General features: G+C 37.7%; 1 protein-coding gene and 1 long non-coding RNA gene across 16 annotated transcripts in view; one reads left to right on the forward strand and one right to left on the reverse strand.

The window, feature by feature from the left end:
• Positions 1 to 10068, reverse strand: part of AFDN (afadin, adherens junction formation factor) — a 100189-nt gene extending 90121 nt beyond the window's left edge. For all 15 annotated transcript variants that reach the window (XM_070932602.1, XM_070932597.1, XM_070932595.1 and 12 more), the window contains exon 1: positions 9468 to 10068. In XM_070932602.1, coding sequence (XP_070788703.1) covers positions 9468 to 9614 — 147 coding nt within the window. In that variant the 5' untranslated portion in view covers positions 9615 to 10068. The remainder of the gene's footprint in view (positions 1 to 9467) is intronic.
• Positions 9578 to 13874, forward strand: LOC139308772 (uncharacterized). Its single transcript, XR_011599749.1, has 3 exons — positions 9578 to 9695; positions 13353 to 13499; positions 13671 to 13874. It is a non-coding gene; the product is annotated as an uncharacterized lncRNA (long non-coding RNA).
• The last annotated feature ends 8391 nt before the right edge of the window (positions 13875 to 22265 follow it).

A 22265-nucleotide genomic window follows, 5' to 3' on the forward strand; every position in this document is an offset into this window, starting at 1 on the left:
AATGAAATGGCAATCCTGAAGAACAATTTGAAAGGACATTTATAACAGAAAAAAAAACCCTTTGCTGTCGAATAAAAATGAATTTATTCCAAAGATTTTCTATGAAGCCTTTTTTCCAAATAATTTTATTAAGAATAATTTATGTAAATAATATAAATCAATTCAAACTACAAAAAATGCAAATAAAAAATATAAAAGGGGAGGTGGGAGGTGAAAGAGGAAAAGAAAGAAAAAAAGGGAGGGGGGGAGAAAACAAAGTAACTTCTCTCTTTATCCCAGCAGGTAAAAACAATTTTAATAGTTTATCACTATCTCTAAATAAAACATAATCCCTCTTCTCCTCATAGCTCATCTCTTAGGTAAGGAAAACTAAATCAAAATTGTGAGCATCTTGTCCACCACAAAAGGCCTACATGTCCGTCAAATAATAGACATTTTGTGAGAATATTGACAAGATATCCTCAAAATTCCAGTTGTACAACTAACTGTGATTCCTTTTTGTAGATCTAACTTCACAATTACTTATCACTTGAGTAACTATCTCAAGTTCAGATACAGTAATTATTTGTTATGATACAAGTAATGTTTACTGACATATTCAATAGATAAAGCTTCAGAATACACAGTAGCATATTATCTATGGTGATGAGACATTCTGAGTCTGAGGGCAATGGAGAGTATTTTTTAAATTTTGCATACCTGTATAAATCCCATCCAATCTCACGTGATCCCTATACATTTTGACCTCTAATTCTATCCACTGCTGAAATATTTTTCCATAATACACTGTATATGAGAGCCACGGTGGCACACTGGTTAGAATGCAGTACTACAGGCTACTTTTGCTGACTGCAGGCTGCCTGCAATTTGGCATTTCAAATCTCTCAAGGCTCAAGGTTGACTCAGCCTTCCATCCTTCCAAGGTCGGTAAAATGAGGACCCAGATCGTTGGGAGGAATATACTGACTCTGTACACGGCTTAGAGAGGGCTGTAAAGAAATGTGAAGTGGTATATAAGTCTAAATGCTATTGCAATTGCTATATTTTGGCAATATTTTTTGTTTTATAATATAGTACGGATTAATGGTAAAGTATCCAAAGTTCAGAACTCATGTTTATATTAGACTATATTTTGAAAAATTATTTATCATTCATATCATGAATAGTTCTAGTGGAAAAAATACTTTCAGCCTGCCATTGTGAGTTGGATAGAAAGCCAACATCCTTTTCAGTTTTCATCAGGCAACAACAAAACTGACCATGAGAAAAAGTACCAGGCAACATAATTGACTGAAAAGAGGAGGAACTATAATTGTGTTTCTTACCTCCACTGTTATTTAGTGAAGCTCTTTGTATTTTAAACTGTTTCTTCCTTGTCTCCTGGCAAATTCAAACTATATCCAAGTGAAGCTTTTGGTGAGAAATGTATTTGGTTGACGTTGTTTTAGGATTGAGATATGTTTCCTCATTAAGAACAGGAGGGCTGTAGACTGATGCACATAGTTGTAGGGATAAATATTCCTTAAAGACTCTCAACAGACCAATATATTCACTGTCTCATAACTTTTTGATAATTGTTTCTACTATTTAAAATTCTATGATTAATTAAAAAAACTGCAGGTCTTAATATATACAGGAATAAGTTGTAAATTCTCTTGTATTAATACATTGTCAATCAATGTTGACAGCATTTGTAATAATTGTAGGTGCACTTCTGACGCTGCCACTTTCTTACTGATATTACTTGCAATTTATGTAAAAGAATATATTTGAAATGTAACTGTGGACTGATGCAGACTGATAGTCTAAAGGTTTAATTGGTAGTTTATGACACATTATATACAAGAGTTGATTGATAGAAGTGATATGTAAAATAGCTGGGGGAGAGCAGAAAGAACAGATATGTGGCATTTTTTTGTTCTGAGCTTTCAGTGTGAAAACTTTGAACTGTGTCCAAATCATTTGCCAAGAAAACTCATTGGGATATTTATGGGAGTTTGCAAAAAGAATAAAACAAGGGAAATCTGAAGATGGTAAATATATTGACAGGCCTTCTGAAATATTATTTTGAAATTTTATTTAATTGAACACAGTAATATTCTTTGCCATGTCAAGTTTTAGTTGAAATTGCAATTTACAAAAAGACAAATATTAGTTAATTGCATAAGGAAATTGACTATATATATTAGATGAATAAGCAAAATGAATGATGTGGTAGCCTTTTTGAATTGAAATATATAAATGTTGAATATTATTGTTTTCCAATATGTATCTAACTGCCAACACATCTCTTGTGCTACTGCTGAGTGTCTGTTACAGTAGTAATACTACTTAGCAATAGCATTAGCGCTTAAGACTTATATACCTCCTTTACAGCATGCTCTGAGCGATTTACAACATCAGCATATTGTCCCCAAAAATCTGGGCCCTCATTTTACTGACCTTGGAAGGATGGAAGGATGAGTCAACCTTGAGCCTGTCAGGATCGAACTCCTAGCAATGGGCATTTGCCTGCAATACTGCATTCTTAACCACTGTGCCACCACGCAGTGGTTAGAATGCAGTATATAAATGGATATGGAATTTCTGTCCTTGATTACCTAAATCATAGAAAATGTTAGTCAGCTATGAGGGTTATCTAATGCTGAAATGCTGCTTAATTTGACTGGCTAACCTGTTTAACAGGGTTGCAGTTAGACAGCAAGCCCTCTCTTGCTGAAAACTTTCTGAAAGAGAACTGTGTTCTATTTTGATCTCCTACCCTTAGGCTGTTTGGGGAAGTGAAGACTGGATGACCTTGGGTTAGTCAGTTTTGGTCTAATGGTTAAGGCACTAGGCTAGAAAACGGGAGACTATGAGTTCAAGTCCCACCTTAGTCATGAAAACCAGCTTGTTGTGGAGAAAATAGGAGGAGGAGGATGCTGGATATGTTCGCCGAGTTATTTGTAAAAATAATTTTAAAAGGCAGGATACAAACAAACAAAAAAACAAATAAATAATACCGGTAAATAAATATGACTGAAAATGAAGTATGTATGAAATTCTGCTGATGGCATAAAAATATCCCAAATTAGCTACAGCTCTACATGAGGGAAGATGAGCAATTCCAACTCCTTCTGCTAGCATAGTCTACATGTCTATTTAGAACAATAATTATCAAAGAGTAGATAGCAAAGGTCTACCATATGATTCTCTGCAGCCTCTCGACATTCACAGATCAAAACATGCTTGCTGCCCAAGTCACACTTTCTTTCAAATATCAACAATTAGCTAGGGAGAGGGGTACTGATATGTCAGTGGAACTAGAGCCTCATATATGCAACACAAGAAAAGCACAGTTAAAAATATACTAAAATGGAGTATCATTAGGCTTCTAGTCGTTTGAGACTCAGATTTTTACTGAAGAACATCATTTACTGAAGAACATATGGCAAATTTATGCTAAGAGTTATTATTATGGCATGAAGTACAAAAAAGTTAAATATTTAATTGTGTCTTTTTCTTTTGGTTAAAATTTTGTTTAAAAAGACATTTACAATGGAAGGAATGAGAAGGCACATACAAATGTAATGATAATCATTATATGTCAGCAAATAAAAAACCCCATATTTATAAAAATGAAAATATTGGGAAAGCCTTCAACTTATGACCTGTCTTTTCACAATTCATAGTCATGACTGCCTCGGAATGGGTCCTTTACAGCCCATAAAGCACTTCTGGGCATCATAAAACATTGTGCAGATTCTCCTTCACCACCACCACCACCCCCGTCATATGGCCACATTTCCAGCATTTAGCAACCTGTCTGCATTTATAATGGGCTGCCTAGTGCCCTGTAATCATGTGATCGCCATCTTCTGTGCCAGTTTCCCCAGAAAGTCAATGGGAAAGCTGACAGGGAAGGATGCAAGTGGAGGGGGACAATGGATTAGAGTTCCATTCTCCCAGCATGCCAAGGAATTTCTTCTCCACTCCATACAGGGAAAAGTAATCTTTCCATGCGCTGGAAGAATGGAGCCCAAATCTGGCAAAAACACTGTGTTTTTTTTTCTCCGTAAGCTTTTTTCCTAACATTAAATGGATCTTTTACTCTCCACCTTTCTTGTAACTTAAGCAATAAATATTGTGGATAATAGATGAATGATAGTATTCTTCTATATAAAAAACTTCTTTAAAAGTGCAATATTATTTAGTTTTCTGCAAGTTTTCTTAAGACTAAAATATTATGTTCATTGCCTTTCTTCTCAGTTTTTGGTCTTCACTCTTTTAACCATCTTCTCTAAAACTGTTCCAACTAGAATACTGGGTACAATATTTGATATGGGCCCTGACCAGTAGTACCAGTAAGAATAAACATTAAATATAGAGTTCTGCTTTGCTGTTATCTTGTGCCTGTAAAATAATCTGAAAAAGAAAGTATGATAAATCTATTGTTTGAACTTCCTAAACAGCAAGAGTAGTAGTCCATACTGAATGCTACCTGCCATCCAACTTATAAAAACATAAAGCTAGAGGATGAAAATCTAAAGTAAAACATTTTAAAAAGTGCAGGAAACAATGGAGTATGTTTGTTAAGATTTCTGCCTATTGCATTTTTCTTTTTCAGATAGGTATGTCAATTCTTAAGAATATTGAGATTAGTTCTTTTATATATATATATATATATATATATATATATATATATATATATATATATATACACACACACACACACACACACACACACCCCGTATTTTTCAGAGTATAAGATGCACTTCCGGTCCCCCCTAAAAGTGGGTGAAAATTTCGGTACATTTTATAGACCGAATACAGCCATTTTTGGGCTCCAGAACCGTCCGCACATCATATTTTCGCCCTCCCCAGCCCCCAGAAGCATTCTGTAGTGCTCCGCATGGCCCATTTTTGCCAAGAAATGGGCCCAATTTTGCCAAAAACAAGCCTGTTTTTGGGCTCCCCAACCCTCCATGCGTCGTGTTTTCGCCCTCCCTAGCCCCCAGAAGCACTCTGCAGGCCAAAAATGGGCACATTTTTGGTGAAAACAGGATGCACAGAGGGTTTGGGAGGCCAAAAATGGGCCTGTTTTTGGCCTGCAAAGTGATTCTGGGGGCCAGGGAGGCAAAAACGGGATGCGCAGAGGCCAGAAACTTCTTCTTGTTTTCTTCCTCTAAATCTAGGTGCGTCTTATAGTCCAAAAAATACAGTAAGTTGTTTCAGGAGTGGAAAATATAAGGCCATCCAAATATTATTCAACTCTATTACCCTTATCCAGCATGTCTAACATGAGATAAAAATTGTACTTCAATAATATCTAGGAAGTTATACTTTCCTCTCCCTTGTTTTAAAAAAAACATTAGCCTTTTTTTGTTCTGAGTTAGTTATCTTTCCTGTAAAAACATAAATTAATTCAATTTATCAATGAACATCCTAAGAAATACTTTGTAAAAGTTTTTATTTTTAACTTCTATAAGTTTAATATATAATTATCCTTTCTAGAACATAATAAGAATCACCAAGTAAAACCTCTATACAAAGAACAAAATTTGGAATACTTGAAAATCTCTATGTGAAATATAAAAGCTTGACTTTTGATTTTTGTAAAATAAGTAATTCAGCATCATTCAGTACTATATTTAATTGTGAAGCCCTTTTGAAAGTAGCACTGTGCTATGTCACTAATAGTACAACACTGGGAGTAGGTAACAGTCAATAGCATCCCACATATTGTTGACCTACAATCGTGACCAATCCAACAAGTATAAATAAAATGCTGTTGAAAAATAAAGTTGTAGTTCAGCAACATTCAGAATGCTACACATTGCCTACACTGTACTATGCTTTTCACAACATACATTCACTGTCTGTAATAAATAAAAATGCTGGAGGATGAAGATCAAGTGAATTGTAATAGATAGGACAGAACTGCTGGGGGAGGAGAAAGATTAGGTAAAGGCAAGTTATGCCATAGAGAGCCTGTGCTTTTAGAGTCCTCATTAGGTGTGGCATATTGCAAGGAATTCAGAAGCATATATTCTTTGCTAGGGCTTCTCTCCTATGGGACTATAGGTTGTCTTTGAATTACAACCATTCATTTAGTGACCATTCAAAATATCAATAGCAATAAAAAAGTGACATGCCCGTTTTTCACACTTACAACTGTTACAGCACCCTAATGGTCAGGTGATCAAAATTCAGATGCTTGGCAACTGGTTCATATTTATGACAGTTGCAGCGTCCTGGGTCAGGTGATCACATTTTGCGACGTCCTGACAAGCAAAGTCAATGGGGGAGCCAGATTCATTTAACAACTGTGTTACAAACTTAACTGAAGTGATTCCGTTAACAACTGCGGCAAGAAAAGTCACAAAATAGGGTAAAATTCACTTAACAACTGTCTCAGTTAGTAAGAGAAATTTTGGCTTAATTGTAGTTGTAAGTCAAGAACTACCTGTAGTTACCTCAAAAATAAGATCCCATTCTTGCTGTTAATATTCAGAAAAATTACTAATATGTACAGTACTTGGGATATATGGGTGTTGCTTCTTTTATTTTGTTAACTGTTACTATTGTTATCAATTACATGTGTGTATGTGTGTGTATTGTTCAAGATAATATTGTCAATAAGTGCATATTGCTTACATGCACTTATAATAAATAAATAAAAATTATGGTCCAGGAACATAATTTATGCATACATGAATTAAATGAGGTACAAACAAAAATGAAGTCATGAAGTCTGTGCAAGACAGAGAACAGGAAATAACTTGGTTACCATGACAATACAGGTGTTTCTCTACTTTCATGTTAAAGAAAGCAAGTTCAGTATGGCTTAAGTTTAAAGAAATTCCATTAGATAAAATGTTGAAATGATTATATGTTGCTAAGTGTATTCTTTTAAAAATACAAGCATGCGAAGACCACTACAATCAAAAGAATGGTGGCCAGTGTACAGATGTAATCACACATATTAATCTAACATATCCGCTGCATTAGGTAAGCATTTGGCAATACAAATGTACAAGGTGACTATACAGAAGAATTAAAAACATTGTTGTGCTCTAGAAAAGCAAAACAAAATCAAATTGCACAACTATTGGAGTTTCAGGGGAAAAGGCAACCAAGAAACCTAAATAATTATTTTGTTTACTGAAGTGCATCATTAAATGTTACTTTTAATAAGAACTTAAGTTCTCCAAAGACTGCACCCTTACTTGTGGTATTTCCTCAGAGAATTACAATTTATGTACCTGTGCCAAATTTGTTAACTTGAAAAATACATTTTGAGCAGGCATTATCACAATAAAATTTGAACTGCTAATCTAAAACACAGTTTTCTGTTTGTAAACTGAAAGCTCTAACCTATCATATAGTGAGGAAAAAATAAACAATGCACACATAACCGATTTGTATTTAAAATAAACTAAGAAGTGTTTTCCTCCAAAACAACCAGATTCAGATGTCTATATGCTTACTTAAAAATCTTTGGAGAGATAAACATAATTTAAATACTAACTAAACAGATGTATACACAAGAACATTTGCTTTTTTGAAGCTGACCTATTTATTAAAAAAATAAATCTAACGTATTCTATATTATCAGAAGGCTTCCATTAACAACTGAAGACCAACCACAGTCAAATGCAAATTTCATTTGTTATCTTGGGAACAGGCATGTGACAAATCTCTACTCAATAAGCAGGCATCATAGTCCTGTTTTGCCCAAGGAAAAACATCTTTCAAAATTCTTGACTACATCATCTTTCATATCAGACTTGTACACACTTACAACTAGTTAAAAATATAACAGCACCAGCAATTAGGTGTGGCTTTAAAATTATTTTTAATTTTTTTCTATTTAAACAGAGATTTAATAAAAATTTATCCACTGAGCTTTCCAATAAAACATTTTTTTCAATATTTTGAAAGAACCTCTTAAAATTAACTTTAAAAAGACAGTATATTTAAACAAATTAGTCTATATATATTAAATGTTTTGATGTGATAATGTGATAAAACACATTAAATGTTTTCAGTGTTTATCTCTACACACAAATAATCAGTATAGAAATAAATTGGTTGTCAAAATTATGTACTACAAAACAAATGTACTGCATGAAACTGTTTTTAAGTGTCTAAAAGATCCTGATATATTTTCTATTGATCCTAACCTGAGATTTCTAAAAAGGAATAAGAGCCCTGTTATGTGCACTTTCTTAAATCATGCTTCTATGGAAATTAGAACACATTACTTAGAAAGGGTGTTTATTGGGACTCAGCCAGGTAATAGTCCTCAAATTACAACAGTATGTTTAGTGACATTTCAAAGTTACAATGGCACTGAAAAAAGTAACTTATGTGGTCGTTTTTTCACACTTACAACCATTGCAGCAACCCCTTGGTCACATGATTAAAATTCAGACATTTGGCAACTGACTCATATTTATGATGATTGCAGCATCCTGGGGCTATGTGAGCTCCTTTTGCGACCTTCTGATGAGCAAAATCAATGGGGAAGCCAGATTCACTTAACAACCATGTTACTAACTTAACAACTGCAGTGATTCACTTAACAACTGTGGCCAAGAAAAAGTCATAAAATGGGGCAAAAGTCACTTAACAAATGTCTCACTTAGCAACAGAAATTTTGGGCTCAATTGTGATCGTATAAGTTGAGCACTACCTGTATTGGAAAAAGTGCAGGGGGAAGGGAGTCAGGAAGTGCTAGTTGGGGAATCACTGAAAGGAAACACAAGGTTGATCCGGGGATTGCAGTGGCTGGACAAGGCCTGTAACAGGAACGGCAAAGCGAAGGAAGGAAAAAAAAAAACACCAAAACCCTGGGGAATCGGGGGTGGGTGTGCCTGGATAATCACGACCACGGGGTCCTTGGGGGAAGCGGTAAAGCCAGGGCACGCTGTCCTTCTCTTTACAACCCGAAATCCTTTCCCCGCCGGGTGGAAATGACGACGGCTGGCAATTTTGCAAGCATTAAGAGACGTGGGGTCAGGTACAAGTAGATTATTCCCTGCCGAGAACGACCGAGGCCCTCATAGAGGCCGGTCACTTTCTAATCAAAAAAAAAAAAGGTGGGGGGGGAACGTTAGCAAAAATCCAGATCCTCCCCCACCCCCCAGTCCCTCCTGCACCCCAACGCGCCGGCACAATGTACGCGAAGGAAAGGGGACCTCTTTCCCGGGAAGCCGCCGGGTCTCTCACCTCGGGAAGGGGCGGAGTTTCCCCTCGGCGAGGATGGAGGCGTCCGCAGGACGGGAAGATGGGGAGGGGGGGGAAGAGAGAGAGAGAGAGAGTTGGGGCATGTTGAGGTGGGGGAGGCGGGGGAGGCGGGGGAAGCGGCCAGCAACAACAGCCGTTTACCTCTCCACCTCCTGAGGCGGAAAAGACCGGGGGGGGGAGGGGGAGGCCGTCAGGAAAAACAACCTTTCTCGTATTTCTCCGTCTCCCTCTCTCACCTCAGTGGGGGGACTGATCTCAAACAGGTCCAGCCGGTTCGCGTTCCAGTGGTTGATGATATCGGCCAGCTTGCGCCGTTCCTCCTCGCGGCTACCTCCTCCGACACCAACACCGCCACCACCACCACCACCGCCGCCGCCCGACATCCTTCTCGGCCGTCCTCCGGGTTTCTCGCAGCCACCGACACGAACGGGAGGGCCCGTGACGGCCCGGCAACGGAGTTCCCGGTGAATATGTTGGGGGTGGGTTGTTTTTTTATTTTTTTTTTCTCCCCACCAAAAAAAAAAAAAAAGCGGTGTGGGTGAAGGAAAGGCAAGCAGGGCAACCAGTCCTTTTGGTGCCGCCCCTCGCCGAGCAAATCCTCCTCCTTCAACGAAAGCCCAGACTTTGCCCCCTTCGCTTCAAAAGCGCAGGGCACCCCGAGAGGATCTTGAGGTTTCGGTGGCAGCGCTTCCTGTTCGGCAGCGTCTCTCCTTTGCCTCACGGAACAACGCCGCCGCCTCACTCCCCGCCCCGGCTGTCTCCTTTCCTTCCTCCCCGCCTTTTCTCACAGAGAGAGAGAGCGAGAGAGAAGCTCACAGACACCGTTTCGTGCGCGCGGCCGCTCCGCCGTTCTATCACGAGCGCGTCACAAACGCCTCTCACCTCCTCCCCTCCCCCCCCCCGGTCCTTTGCGCGCGCACCTCCAGGAAAGCATCCGCGCGCCGATGTCAGGTCAAGAGCGGGCGAGGGCGCGCTGGGAAAGCAGCTGAACGCCTATCGCTCCCACCTCCCTCCCTCCCTCAGCGTCTGGGTTTGTGTGTGTGTGTGCGTGCGCGTGTGTCTCTATGTAAGAGGAGGAATTAGCACTCGAGGGCGTTGAGTTTGAAATCCGCGTGGACAAGGGAGAGTCGCTCGGTAGCCGGGCAAGGCTGCGAGGAACAATGAAAGGGTGGCGACTGAAAAGGGGCTGGGTCTGCATGGAGGACGAGGTTGCGGATAAAAAGCGCTTGGGAGTGAACGTTCGGGTTTGTTTTTGTTTTCAGTCGCTCAGGTTCTATAAAGACCCGGAAAGGCTGCTTGCAAACAACCTGCCGTGAGTCGCTGGAGAATAAAACAGGCACAATGTGGAGAACCGGACCGTGCTGGACTTGAGTTTAAAGTAGTCTCTTTAATTGTGCTGGAACCTTATTCAGAGTTGTTGGGCATATCCATTTCCATTATTTTTCCACAAGAAAAGTCTGGTTTGGAATAGACCGTGGAATGAAATTTCTTGGCGACGATCCTCACTACACCTGTCCGGTTAATCCGGTTGAATTTAGTGAGGTCTGTTGCTGAATGCGTGCTTTTAATGTCCCAGGATTTAATAATTTCATTGAACCCAAGATAGGCCGGGGAAGTTCTGGCGGTCATTTGATGTTACTTTTTCTCTTGATCAAGCCTGCTTTCTTCCTAAAACAGAAAGAATTTCAGAAAAAAAATACAGGAAATCCTTCATGAAAAAATATGCAATTTTGGAATGCGATGATTATAAAGTGTAGCTCCTACTTCTGTAAAATAGCCATAGGACTTAGTTTTATATACCGCTTCACAGTGCTTTACAGCCCTCTCTAAGCGGTTTACAGTATCAGCATATTATCCCCAACAATCTGGGTCCTCATTACCAATTTAACATATAAGTAAATAAGACTGGTCTACAAAGTGGAAAATACTCCAGATTTCCTAATATATATAGAATAAACTGATTTGGTACTTCGTATTGATTAACTTCAGAAAGCTTATTTTAGTCTTACTGTGGGAAATGGATAGGCAGCAGGTGCCTTGGCCCCCCCAAAAAAACTGAATAAAGTGTTAATGCTCACAGATGCACAAGCAATATAATAAAAAAAGCAGCTGAGGGACTGACTTTTTTGAAGTTTCATACATGCTTAGCCATTAGCTACCTAATGAATGAGCATGTATGTAAGCAAGATGATATACATGCCCTTCCTCTGGGCATGTTTGTAGAATGAGTCATCACCTTCAACAGTAAATGAGAGAGTAGAAAAACCTATAGTCATTTGTACCCAATTTAATTATTTACATTTGTTAGAGGGCAGATTGAAAGTCCAAATGATTAAATTGCTTAACAAAGTAATCAGTGGTATGTTTAAGTTAACTATGATCCTTTCTTAGACGTATGACTTGGAATTCTGAGTTCCAGTCACTTCTATCATTGTTCTGGGTCTATATCTTTAAGTACTGAGTAATTAAAGTCTGTTGATATAAAGTCAGGTTAAACAAATGCCAACTCATTAATTTGATTACTTGATTGTTATCAAATTAATAAAATGGTTATACAAATATAGAAAAGTTAAGAATGGATTTCTCTAAGCAAAAAAACTGGCCAAATTCCAGGAATGCTTGAGTTTCCAAAGAGTCCCATCTGTGCACCAATTGTTCATCAATTAATAATGAATTTAGTTCCATGTTATTGTGACTTGGAGAAATATATATGTTCTATATTTTATCATATAAATTTTATGTTGCAATTATCAACTTTAAAATTACTGTATTTTTCAGTGTATAAGATGCATTTCCCCCTCCAAAAGTAGGTGAAAATGTCTGTGCGTCTTATAGAGCTAATGTTGCCGGAGCCCCGCCGGCCCCCACCCTTCGGTCCCTGCCTCCCAGTAATGGGAGGCCTGGTCAGCTTCAGCACAGCCTGATTTAGCATGAGCAGCTGATTGGCGGTTGGATCGGCCTCCCTGAATACTCCCTGAATACTGCCTAACAGCTGTTCCACGCTGCGGGGATCGCCACCCCCCTTTGCTGACCATCGCAGCCTCCATTTTCAGCCTCCGTGCATCCTGTTTTCAGCCTCTGCACGTCCTGTTTTCAGCCTCCATGCATCCCATTTTCAGCCTCTGCATGCCCCATTTTTGGCCCGTTCCAGGCAGCGGGTATAGGCAATCCCCACCACCTGGAATGGCCTGAAAACAGGGCGCACAGAGACTGAAAATGAGGCGCGAGGAGGCCGAAAATGGGAGCCATGTGGAAGCGGTGATAGGTGATGGTGGCAATAGCAGCTATGGAGGGTGACAATCCCCACAGCCTGGAACAGCTGGTAGGCAGTATTCCGGGAGGCAGATCCAACCGCCAATCAGCTGCTCATGCTAAATCAGGCTGTGCTGAAGCTGACCAGTCTGTTTGCTGTTTGATGCAAGGAGGCAAATTGCTGGGAGGCAGAGACAGAGGCAGATTTTTTTTTCTTGTTTTCCTCCCCAAAAGCTAGGTGTGTCTTATAGTCTGGAGCGTCTTATAGTCTGAAAAATACAGTATGTGTTCCGGGATGTGGAGACCTGTAATGCATTGATTTTGGAAAGCATTATCCTGAGAGCTTTTTACATAATAAATTGCAAAGAATTCATTTATGGATGCACAGGATTTATTTCCAATTTCTTGATAATTGTCCTTTTGTCTTCTGTTAAGCTTGTGCTTCTGATAGCAACCAATTTCTTTCCCATAAAATAAATGCTAGGTCATCGTTTTAAAAAGACTTTTCATAGATTCCCTCCTATACTGGAGTGTAAAACTAGGTAGATTTTTTTTTTAATTGGGCAAAGTAGTGGCACATACAAAGATGAACATCAAACAATTGAAAGAAGCTGTGCTTGACAGGGTAGCATGGAGAGCACTTGCCTGTAACATCGCTAAGAGTCAGACCCAACTAAATGGTTAAAATAATAACGGTGGCAAAGATATATCACCAATTAATCTTCTGCCTTCTTTCTCATCCAAATATATTTGAAAATGTTGGGATTTTATTGTAGAGATATCAAAACAGTTAATATTCAGTATTGTTTTGACTGCACGGTTGCTTGATACGTTTAAGTGTTTTCACTGTATTTTTAATCATATGTCAGGTATATCAAACTCCCTTTGACTCAAAGCTGAATAAATTGGTTCCACTGCAGCCCTCCACATGAGTCAGGGCAGGGGAGAGTTTTGCCTGAGGCCTATGCTTAAGAACTTGGCATACAGTCATGTGCCTTTGAAGAGGCCACAACAAGGTATTTACCATGTATTTTCACATAACCAGCCAGAATGAAAGAGCTCAAGTGCATCACATTCATATAATAGCTAGATACATACGTTGTTATCAGCATAAGCTACCAGTTCCAGTTAAATGCTAGTGGTGTGCACCTTATCTTTACCCTTGTTATGACTATATTTTCCCTCAGGTCCTTGGAAAATAAGGAAAATCTAAGCCTAGAAATGACAACTTTGCTGATGATGAAGATCAGAACAATGAGAAAAAAACAAGACCTTTCCATTTTAAATGCAGCAGAGAAAAGATCCTTATTGCTTGAAAGCAACTATTCACTATTGCTTGAAAGTCAAAAGTCTACATTGATTTACTCAAATCCCGTAAGAGTTCCCTGTAATCTAATTAATTTCCTCTTTTTAATTGTTGTACAGGAAAATTAAACGTTTGCTGAATACTACTAAGTAGTTAAAATTGTATTTGATTTGGGATGAGATTAGTCAGAAATCCTTTACCAATGAAGGTATTCTAATTATATTTTAAACCTTTAGTAACAGTTCTGCAAATAAGTCACTCTTAGAAACTGTGAGATGTTTATCATCTTGTCTCTCTTATTTTTCTTAAAATGAATGTTCAAATAATAGGACATTGTCAAAGGAAGAGCATAGTTATGCTTTATCTTTTAACCCTAGTCATCTGCTTATACATTGACAGGAATTGAATGATAATGGGAAATTATATTGATAGACATTAGCAGTATCTAATAGACTCCATAGTAATTTTGGCCGTTGATAACAATTTAACAACTATGCTATCTTAAAAACACCTGTATTTGTTTCATGCACACGTTTCATGGTTGAGGAAAGGTTTCTACAACAAAGGTAGAATTTCATAAAATATATCTAGATTGCCTCCTCCCAAAATAATGAAATAATAACATTTATTGTTAAAATGAATATGCTCCAACATACTGAAAAGCTCTAAGCCAGGGGTGTCAAACTTGTGACCTCATGGCAGCGTTACATGACATATTGTGGCTTTTTCCCCCTTTGCTAAATTGGGCGTGGCCAGCGTGTGACGCATCCAGCCCGCGGGGCACGAGTTTTAACAGCTCTGCTCTAAGGTGTATCAATTGATGGTTTTATCTGAAAGAAAGTATTTTTGCAAATTAAGAGTATCTCAATTTTGACCAATCACAACCCCTTAAAACCCCCATTTCCTTTAGGTTTTTTGGTGGGCAGTGGTTGCGGGGGAGGGGAAGGTAAACAGCTTTTTGGAACAAAATGGTATATGATATGGAGGATTCTATTAGATAGAATTACAGGGGAAAAACCCTCTACCTTACAGAAATGGTTGAATTTTCTTTGAACAATTGTTTGTTTCTGCAATAAAAACTCAGAAAAGGCATTAATAACTGTCTTCAAAGTTATTAGAACTTTGAAAGTTCAATTCAAATAATAGTTGTATCTGAAATTATTAAAACCAAAAAAATAAAAGTCAAGGAGCTGTCATTGTTATTATTTACATGTGTATTTATTTATTCAATTATTACAGTGTGTTTTTAATAAACTATTTTGCATAGGCCAGGTAGAATAATATTTAAAATACTATTATCTTTAGCCAGAGGTATTGGATTTGTAGAACACAATATGTATTATTTTTTAAAAAGGAAATAAGTGCCATTTTCTCCTTGTTGAGAAAAATGTGATGGATTGATAGTGGGTAAAATGACCTACTCTGGACACACTAACTGATCCAAAAAGTAGATTTTAAAAAACTAGTACTCAGTAACGTTTTCTGTGCCATTTATGTCATGATGCAAATTTTTTCTCAGTCGTAGGTATTCTCAAAATAATTTTTAATGTAAATTCAGCTTACCTAGGATTTACATTGTTCATCACAAATATTTGCTATTTAGTCTGATAATTATCCAGCATTGTGCAATCAGACTAAATGTTGCAGATAAGGAACGCTGATATGTAGAATTTTAGCTGACATCAAAATTTAGGTGTCTGGGTCACTGAATTATAGGCCTTTAATACTATATTCTAAATCTACATTTGCAAAACAAAACAGAAAAGAACAGAAACAACTATGCTACTTGTGGAACTGGTTTTTCTGGAATAAATTTAGCAGTATGGCTAAAATAGCTTACAAATTGTTAATTCATTTGCTTAGTGCCAGTGTACTTAGGTCTGTGGTTCTTTCACATAGTATATCATGGATAGTGATAGGATATCAATTTGTTGATATTGTTGACTTTACTGAACCCTCTTTTCTTTCAAAAAATAAAAATTTTACCCTCAAATTCTCCTTTTTTACCAGATTCTGAGCTTTTTCTGATATATAGTCGTTGTTCCTAGCACATTTTCTTACCCATATTTGGCAATACAATTTCCCCTCTCTTCATCTTTACCTTTTCCTATCATATGAGACAAAATAGATCTCTGGGGGAGTCCCTGAATGATTGGCATTGCTTTGGGAGATTACTTCTGTATTACAAAGTAAGCCTAGCCCAGCAGTAGAATTTAATTTTATATAGTCTTTAAAAAAAATAAGTTTTTACTTTATAAAATTTAGGATGGTTAACATTTTGGATTCAATGTTTTGAAAGTGCTTCAGAGCTCATCAGATTACATAAACCTGTCTTCAGCTCTTTATAGCAGCCATGTCTTTCTGGAACATAAGGCAGCTGCTGTAAAGAGTTACAGGCATGTAGTGTTCATCCTCCTCATGCCTAGTAGCTGCTGACAGTACATATTAACTTCTACCCAATCCCAAGTGCTAAAACCTTTTTTTTTTTAAAGCCTTGATTTTTCCCTATGATCAGAGTGCAGCACTTAGTGCACTACACAAAGCCTCGCCTAATCTTTGAGCCAATGGAAATCATAGAATGCTGGTTTAAATATTTGCATGCCTGTTTAAATATGTGAACAAGCTACAGTATGTATAAACTTAAGAACCTTTGTAAAGGAAGCTGAGCAACTAATCCAGGTTCAAAAATTAGGCATTAGTAGGGTGAACAGAAAGCAAATAAATCATGCAAAAGAAAGGAATTTAAGCATATTTATTTTATTTAAGTAGGACTCCAAATTTTGATTATGTTGATTCAGAAATGTTATTGGGGCAGAATAATTGAATACAATTAAATTATTTATTTGAACTGTTCCTACATAATTACCAAAAGTTTATGCTTACTTGTTGTAAAGTAAATATAATTGAAAACAGTGAGATTTACTTCTGAGTAGGCACAAGATTTTACTAATTTCCCTTATTTTTAAAAAAGGAAAATCTATATGCTCATTTGCAAAATGATTCTAGAGTTTGTGAATCAACGCCATCAAACTTGCAACCAAACTCACATCTATTGAGCAAAATAACAACTTCATTGTATTCAAGCTGTAGCATTAATATCATTGCTCTAAACAACTTTGTGGTGAGAAGTTAAATATATATTTTCATGCTTTTCAAATTGCACACTATGACTAATACATACCAGATAAATCAGTAAACTCTAAAATGAAGCCATGAATAGCAGATTGAGTATTAACTAAAAAAAAAAAGCCACCCTCACAAATGTGTAAGCACTATTCCTACAGATTCCAAACTGATTGTCTAAAAGCCCATTCCTATGTGATATATGGTAGTGATGTGGTGGCGCAGTGGCTAAGATACTGAGCTTGTTGATCAAAAGGTCAGCGGTTCTAATCCCTAGTGCTGCCATAACGGTGAGCTCCCATTACTTGTCCCAGCTTGTGCCAACCTAGCAGTTCAAAAGCATGTAAAAAATACAAATAGAAAAATAGGGACCACCTTTGGTGGGAAGGTAACAGTGTTCCGTGCCCCTTTGGTGTTTAGTCATGCCGGCCACATGACCACGGAGACGTCTTCGGACAGCACTGGGTCTTCGGCTTTGAAACTGAGATGAGCACCGCCCCTTGGAGTCAGGAATGATTAGTATATATATCTGATATATACGTGGGGGCAAATATTTTTTGGCACCACAATCAAGAAAAAGAAATTAAAAATCATTTAGTCTCTCATTTAAAGAAAACTAAACAGTCAAGGTATAAACAGCAAAAGATAAATTATTTTATCTTTTGAGTTACCCACTGGGTACCCACTGAGTTAGCCACTGGGCTCCGGATGGCCCCTGACCTCCGCACTTTCCACGGCGACCTGAAGATATGGCTTTTTCAGCAAATTCCCTGATCTGCCGGGAGTTTTAATTACTTGGGGATTTTAAATTGGATTATTTTAATAACATTTTATTGTGTTGTTTTATCTTGTGAGCCGCCCCGAGTCCTATGGGAGAAGGGCAGCATATAAATACGATAAAATAAAAATAAATAAATAAATTTGAAAATTGAAGCAGACAAATCCCACAGCTATCTCTCCTTACTCAACAGTAAACATTCTCTGGTCTTTCTTCAGATTATATCAGTCTTTTTCATTTTATCTCAAGATCATAAATATTCCATAAAATTACTAACACATTGCTGCTTTAGCTGCCTAAAGCTAGTGACTCACCCTGTAATGGACTAATGAACAGATATAGCATTTATCCACTTGGAATAACTAGTGATTTATTGGAGATTATGGGAATTCTAATGCAACAACTAGAGGGGATACCAAATTGTGGATTTTTTTCCTAACACCCACTTAGAAGCATAATTTTGTACGTCATAAAATCGCCTTCTCACTGTTAACAACCCAGTATAGGGATGTATTAAAATATTTGATCAAATATATTTGTTTGTGCTCTTTACAAATATCTGGGGACAGAGTCATAATGCATCTTTTCATTCTTGGAGGAAAAGATTCCCAGGGTTCCTTTCTCTGGCTAAAGAAAGCCTACACTTGCTTGAAATATGTATTGTTATTAAAGGGTGTGGTAATTTTGGAAGATGAGATAACAGCAGTCTTCTAAAATAAATGACCTGGTAATCGCAAGTCTGTCTTAACAAAAATAAGATATTATTTCATCCCACATGGTAATTTACATGGCCCAAAAGCAATATCCTTCCTTCCTTCCTAAGATTTATAACTCTGGTCATCATATGCAACATAATCATGAGCAGCTCATAATAAAACAGGAAAAAAGAAAAGAAAAATCAACATAGAATCTTCCAATGCAATCTCCCAAGCGCAACACATCCCCATGTATCTCTCAATAACTTTACTTGGCTTTAGTCTCACACTACCCAAAACTTGTGGGAAAAGCCAGATCATCAAGAATTTTCAGAAAGCTAGGAAGGTAGGGGCCTGCTAGATCTTGGGGAAGTGCAGAGAGCATTACTGAGAAGCTGTGGTGCCTAGTTCTCACTAAATGGTAGTTTTTAAGAGGAAGAACCTGGAGAGGACCTATCCTATCTGACCTAGTGGAACAGGCAGATACCCCCAGGGAGAGGCAGTCCTACAAATAATTTGCCCTGTGCCATTCAAGCTTTAAAAATGATTAACTAGAACCTTGAATCATATCTGGAAAGAAACTGAAAGTCAATGCAGTGATGTAACGTGAGCCCCACTTTTCTGAATTGTCTTCAAGGCCAACTCCATGCAGAGGTACCAACTTTTTTTCCCCAACATCCCCTGTCCGCTCAAGGAGATATAGCCCTTTGCCGTGTACCAGGATCACGTCATTCCCTTTTGCGACCTTCTGAGAAGCAAAGTCAATGGGGAAGCCACGTTCACTTAATAACCAGGTTAATAACTTTATCAACTGCAGTGATTCACTTAACTGTGGCAAGAAACGTCGTAAAACTCACTTAACGAATATTTCACTTAGCAACAGAAATTTTGGGCTCAATTCTGGTCGCAAGTCGAGGACTCTGCAAAGTTCAATGTGTCATACAAATGCAGAAAAAATGGGAATGAATAAATCAGGTTAGGTTAAGGAAATAATAGATTTAATGTGTCATACAGATATAACTTTTATTGTGCAAACAGAGCCAATATGGTTAGTTTATAGTGTGCTATAGACCCCAGACATTTTTTGTGTGTCTGTGTGCTTTCTGATAAATGGCTGGTGAACTTGCCAATATCTTGTCCTCCACTAAGTTTATTAGAAGGAATGGGTGTTTTCAATGTGGACAGATGCATGTGTATGATTTATATGTATTAAACAGGATGCCAAATGTTCTATTCCAACCTGCAGGTCAATTGTAGTATTTGTGGGGAAAGTTAAATATTCCCTCTGAAAATAAACTACAACCACAGGAACCGAAAACATTTTTCTATTTTTGCTCACTGCCATTGGCTCTATTAACATGCAAAGGTGAAACCATAAACCATGGTAGTCCATGTCTTCATGTCTCCAAAGTCCATGTCTTCCATGTCTCCAAATATTGTGACAGATCAGAAATTCCCAGCATATACGGAAAATAATGCATTTTATATTTAAACTGGTATTATAGGGTAAAATCTTAAAAAGGAAATCATTTGATTGATGTAACAGTGACCAGTAATGAAGATAAGCAAAATTAGCATAATTTTGTGTACAAGTAGTCTTTGTTTAATGCAATTGAGATCAGCAAGTTGGTCACTAAGTGAAACTGTCACTAATTGAAACTGCTACTGTGTGTTATGACCTTATGTCACAGACCTGTAAAGGTTATAAAGGTGAGGATTGGCCACAAAGTCATTTTTTCCATCACCGTCATAATAGCAAATGGTTGTTAAACAAGACAGTCATTAAACAAGGACTTTCTGTGCTGTCCATGATAACTTCATGCTAGGTAATGCTAGGAAGACATTAGGAAGCCTTTTGGGGACCTGCCCCAAGTTCAGTTAACACTGTCCTGTTTCTGGAGCAGCCAGTAGCTTGTAGAGATATAAGCTTTGCTTGTACAACATGCTTACTCAAGATTCACTGAATGAGCCAATTTTTATGAGTTCACACAACATGCCTATTAGGCCAGAGGGTCATTTGTTAAGCTGTAATTTAGTTGTATGCAACTACACCCTTATCTTTGTTGAAAGCCAAGCCAAAGATAAAGCACAAAAGTCCCAGCAAAAGGTAAGAAACACTATCCAAGTCAGTCTTGGGGGTAGGAGCAGTTTTCCAAAATTCAAGGTTGGAAGTGTTAAAGAGTGTTAATGTACAAATATTTGAGAACATTTTGATGATATGAATGCACCCTCCTCTACAAATGCTTTAAAAATAAGCTAAAGCAACACAGTTCAAGCAGTAGTTTGGCACTTAAGTCACATGATCAATGTTTTTGATGTACCAAGTTTTACTACTGATTTCTATGATTTATGTTTGTTTTGAATGGTTTTGTTTTACTTCATTAGGGCTTACCTATAGTCCGTTATTACTGGGGCTGGCTATAAATATTATAAAAATTAATAAGTTAAACAGCTGTTAGAAAAAAATAGGAATTAAAATTAATACAAATATCACCCCTTGAGGTCTGAATAGCCCTAACACTGCAAACTTTAAACCAGGGGGGCCCTCTCCCTTGCACAAGTCGAGCTGCATCCGTGTGTGCGCTGTCCTGCAACTTGTGCACGTGTGCCGGCTCGTGCAGCCTGGTTCCCCTCTTCCCCTCACCCCCCAACTGAACTGCCAAGCTGCAAGGTTGGGGTTTGCTGCTTTAAACAATCCTTTATTTCCCTCCCCCCACCCCCAAGCTCTGAGATAGATTAGGAAATGAAGTATAAGGCCCATTTTGAGTAGTGTATATGTTTCTTTCCCTTGATATTTCTTTTATGTATTTGTTTTTGTTTGTTGCCCAGCAATATTGTTGAGCTGGATGGCCTTATACATCTAAAATATAAATATAGAAAACTGTATTAATTATTACCATAAGCTATAATTACGTTTTCTTTCCATGATCAGATCAGATCATTGGAATCATATAGGCTATGGTGACATCTTAAAATGTTAATACACCTATTTTATCATAGACTAAAGAAAGGGCATATTTGAGTTAGTTGTGTCTCCCCCACCTCTTCATCCAAGTTGATATTTGACCGAAGTGTTCATGATTGCTATAATGGATGCATCTTGTAATTAACCTTGCATTAACCTATAATACATTAGATAGACTATTGTGGCCTGTGAATTGCTTAACAACTTCCTTGATACTTTTCAATCTGAGGCACTGAGTGAAAGCAAAAAGCTTTCTTGGATTCTTTGGGGATGTATTTCGGTTCATGGATAAATTTGTTTGAAAAATTATATTTTTCTCACTGCTGAATTCTTAAGAGCCCTGTTCATTTCCTACTCCATTTCTTTCAGTATTTTTCCACCGTTTATCAATGCCCCCATTATCATGTACCTACTGTATATGCTGATTAAAACATTGGCATTAGTATTACTTAGAACAGATGAATGAAACAAAACCTGAAGTTTGGAAGGAAAGGTAGTACACTTAAATAGACTTTAGATGGGCAAGTGATGGTGACAGGACATGATAAGTAGGCTGTGCTCTCTCTTAGCTTTCCATTGCCTGATTTGCATGGTCTAGCTGGGTTTACATAACCAATCATTATCTTGCAGGCTTTCTGTAATACTCAAGGTTTTGCTCTAAGCAGCTGTTTATACATCCAGTGAAAACCTGCCTATTGTTTTGATTATATGCACTCTTCAGAAAGTACCAAATGTAAAACTCTGTTATTAGTGTAGACACAAGTCAAAGGAATGGTTTAAACGTTTCATTCTTAAAATGGTGGTGTAATTTGTGGAGAGAGTTTATTATGACCTTCTATGAATCCAAAATGGCATTGTGTCACTTATGTAAAAGCTATGCAGGAGAGGCCTTTACTAAAACCTTGCCTACCTTCT

Source organism: Pituophis catenifer, unplaced genomic scaffold, assembly GCF_029215685.1.
Source record: "Pituophis catenifer annectens isolate HBS135680 unplaced genomic scaffold, rPitCat1.0.hap2 SCAF_1, whole genome shotgun sequence".
NCBI classification, from domain to species: Eukaryota; Metazoa; Chordata; class Lepidosauria; order Squamata; family Colubridae; genus Pituophis; species Pituophis catenifer.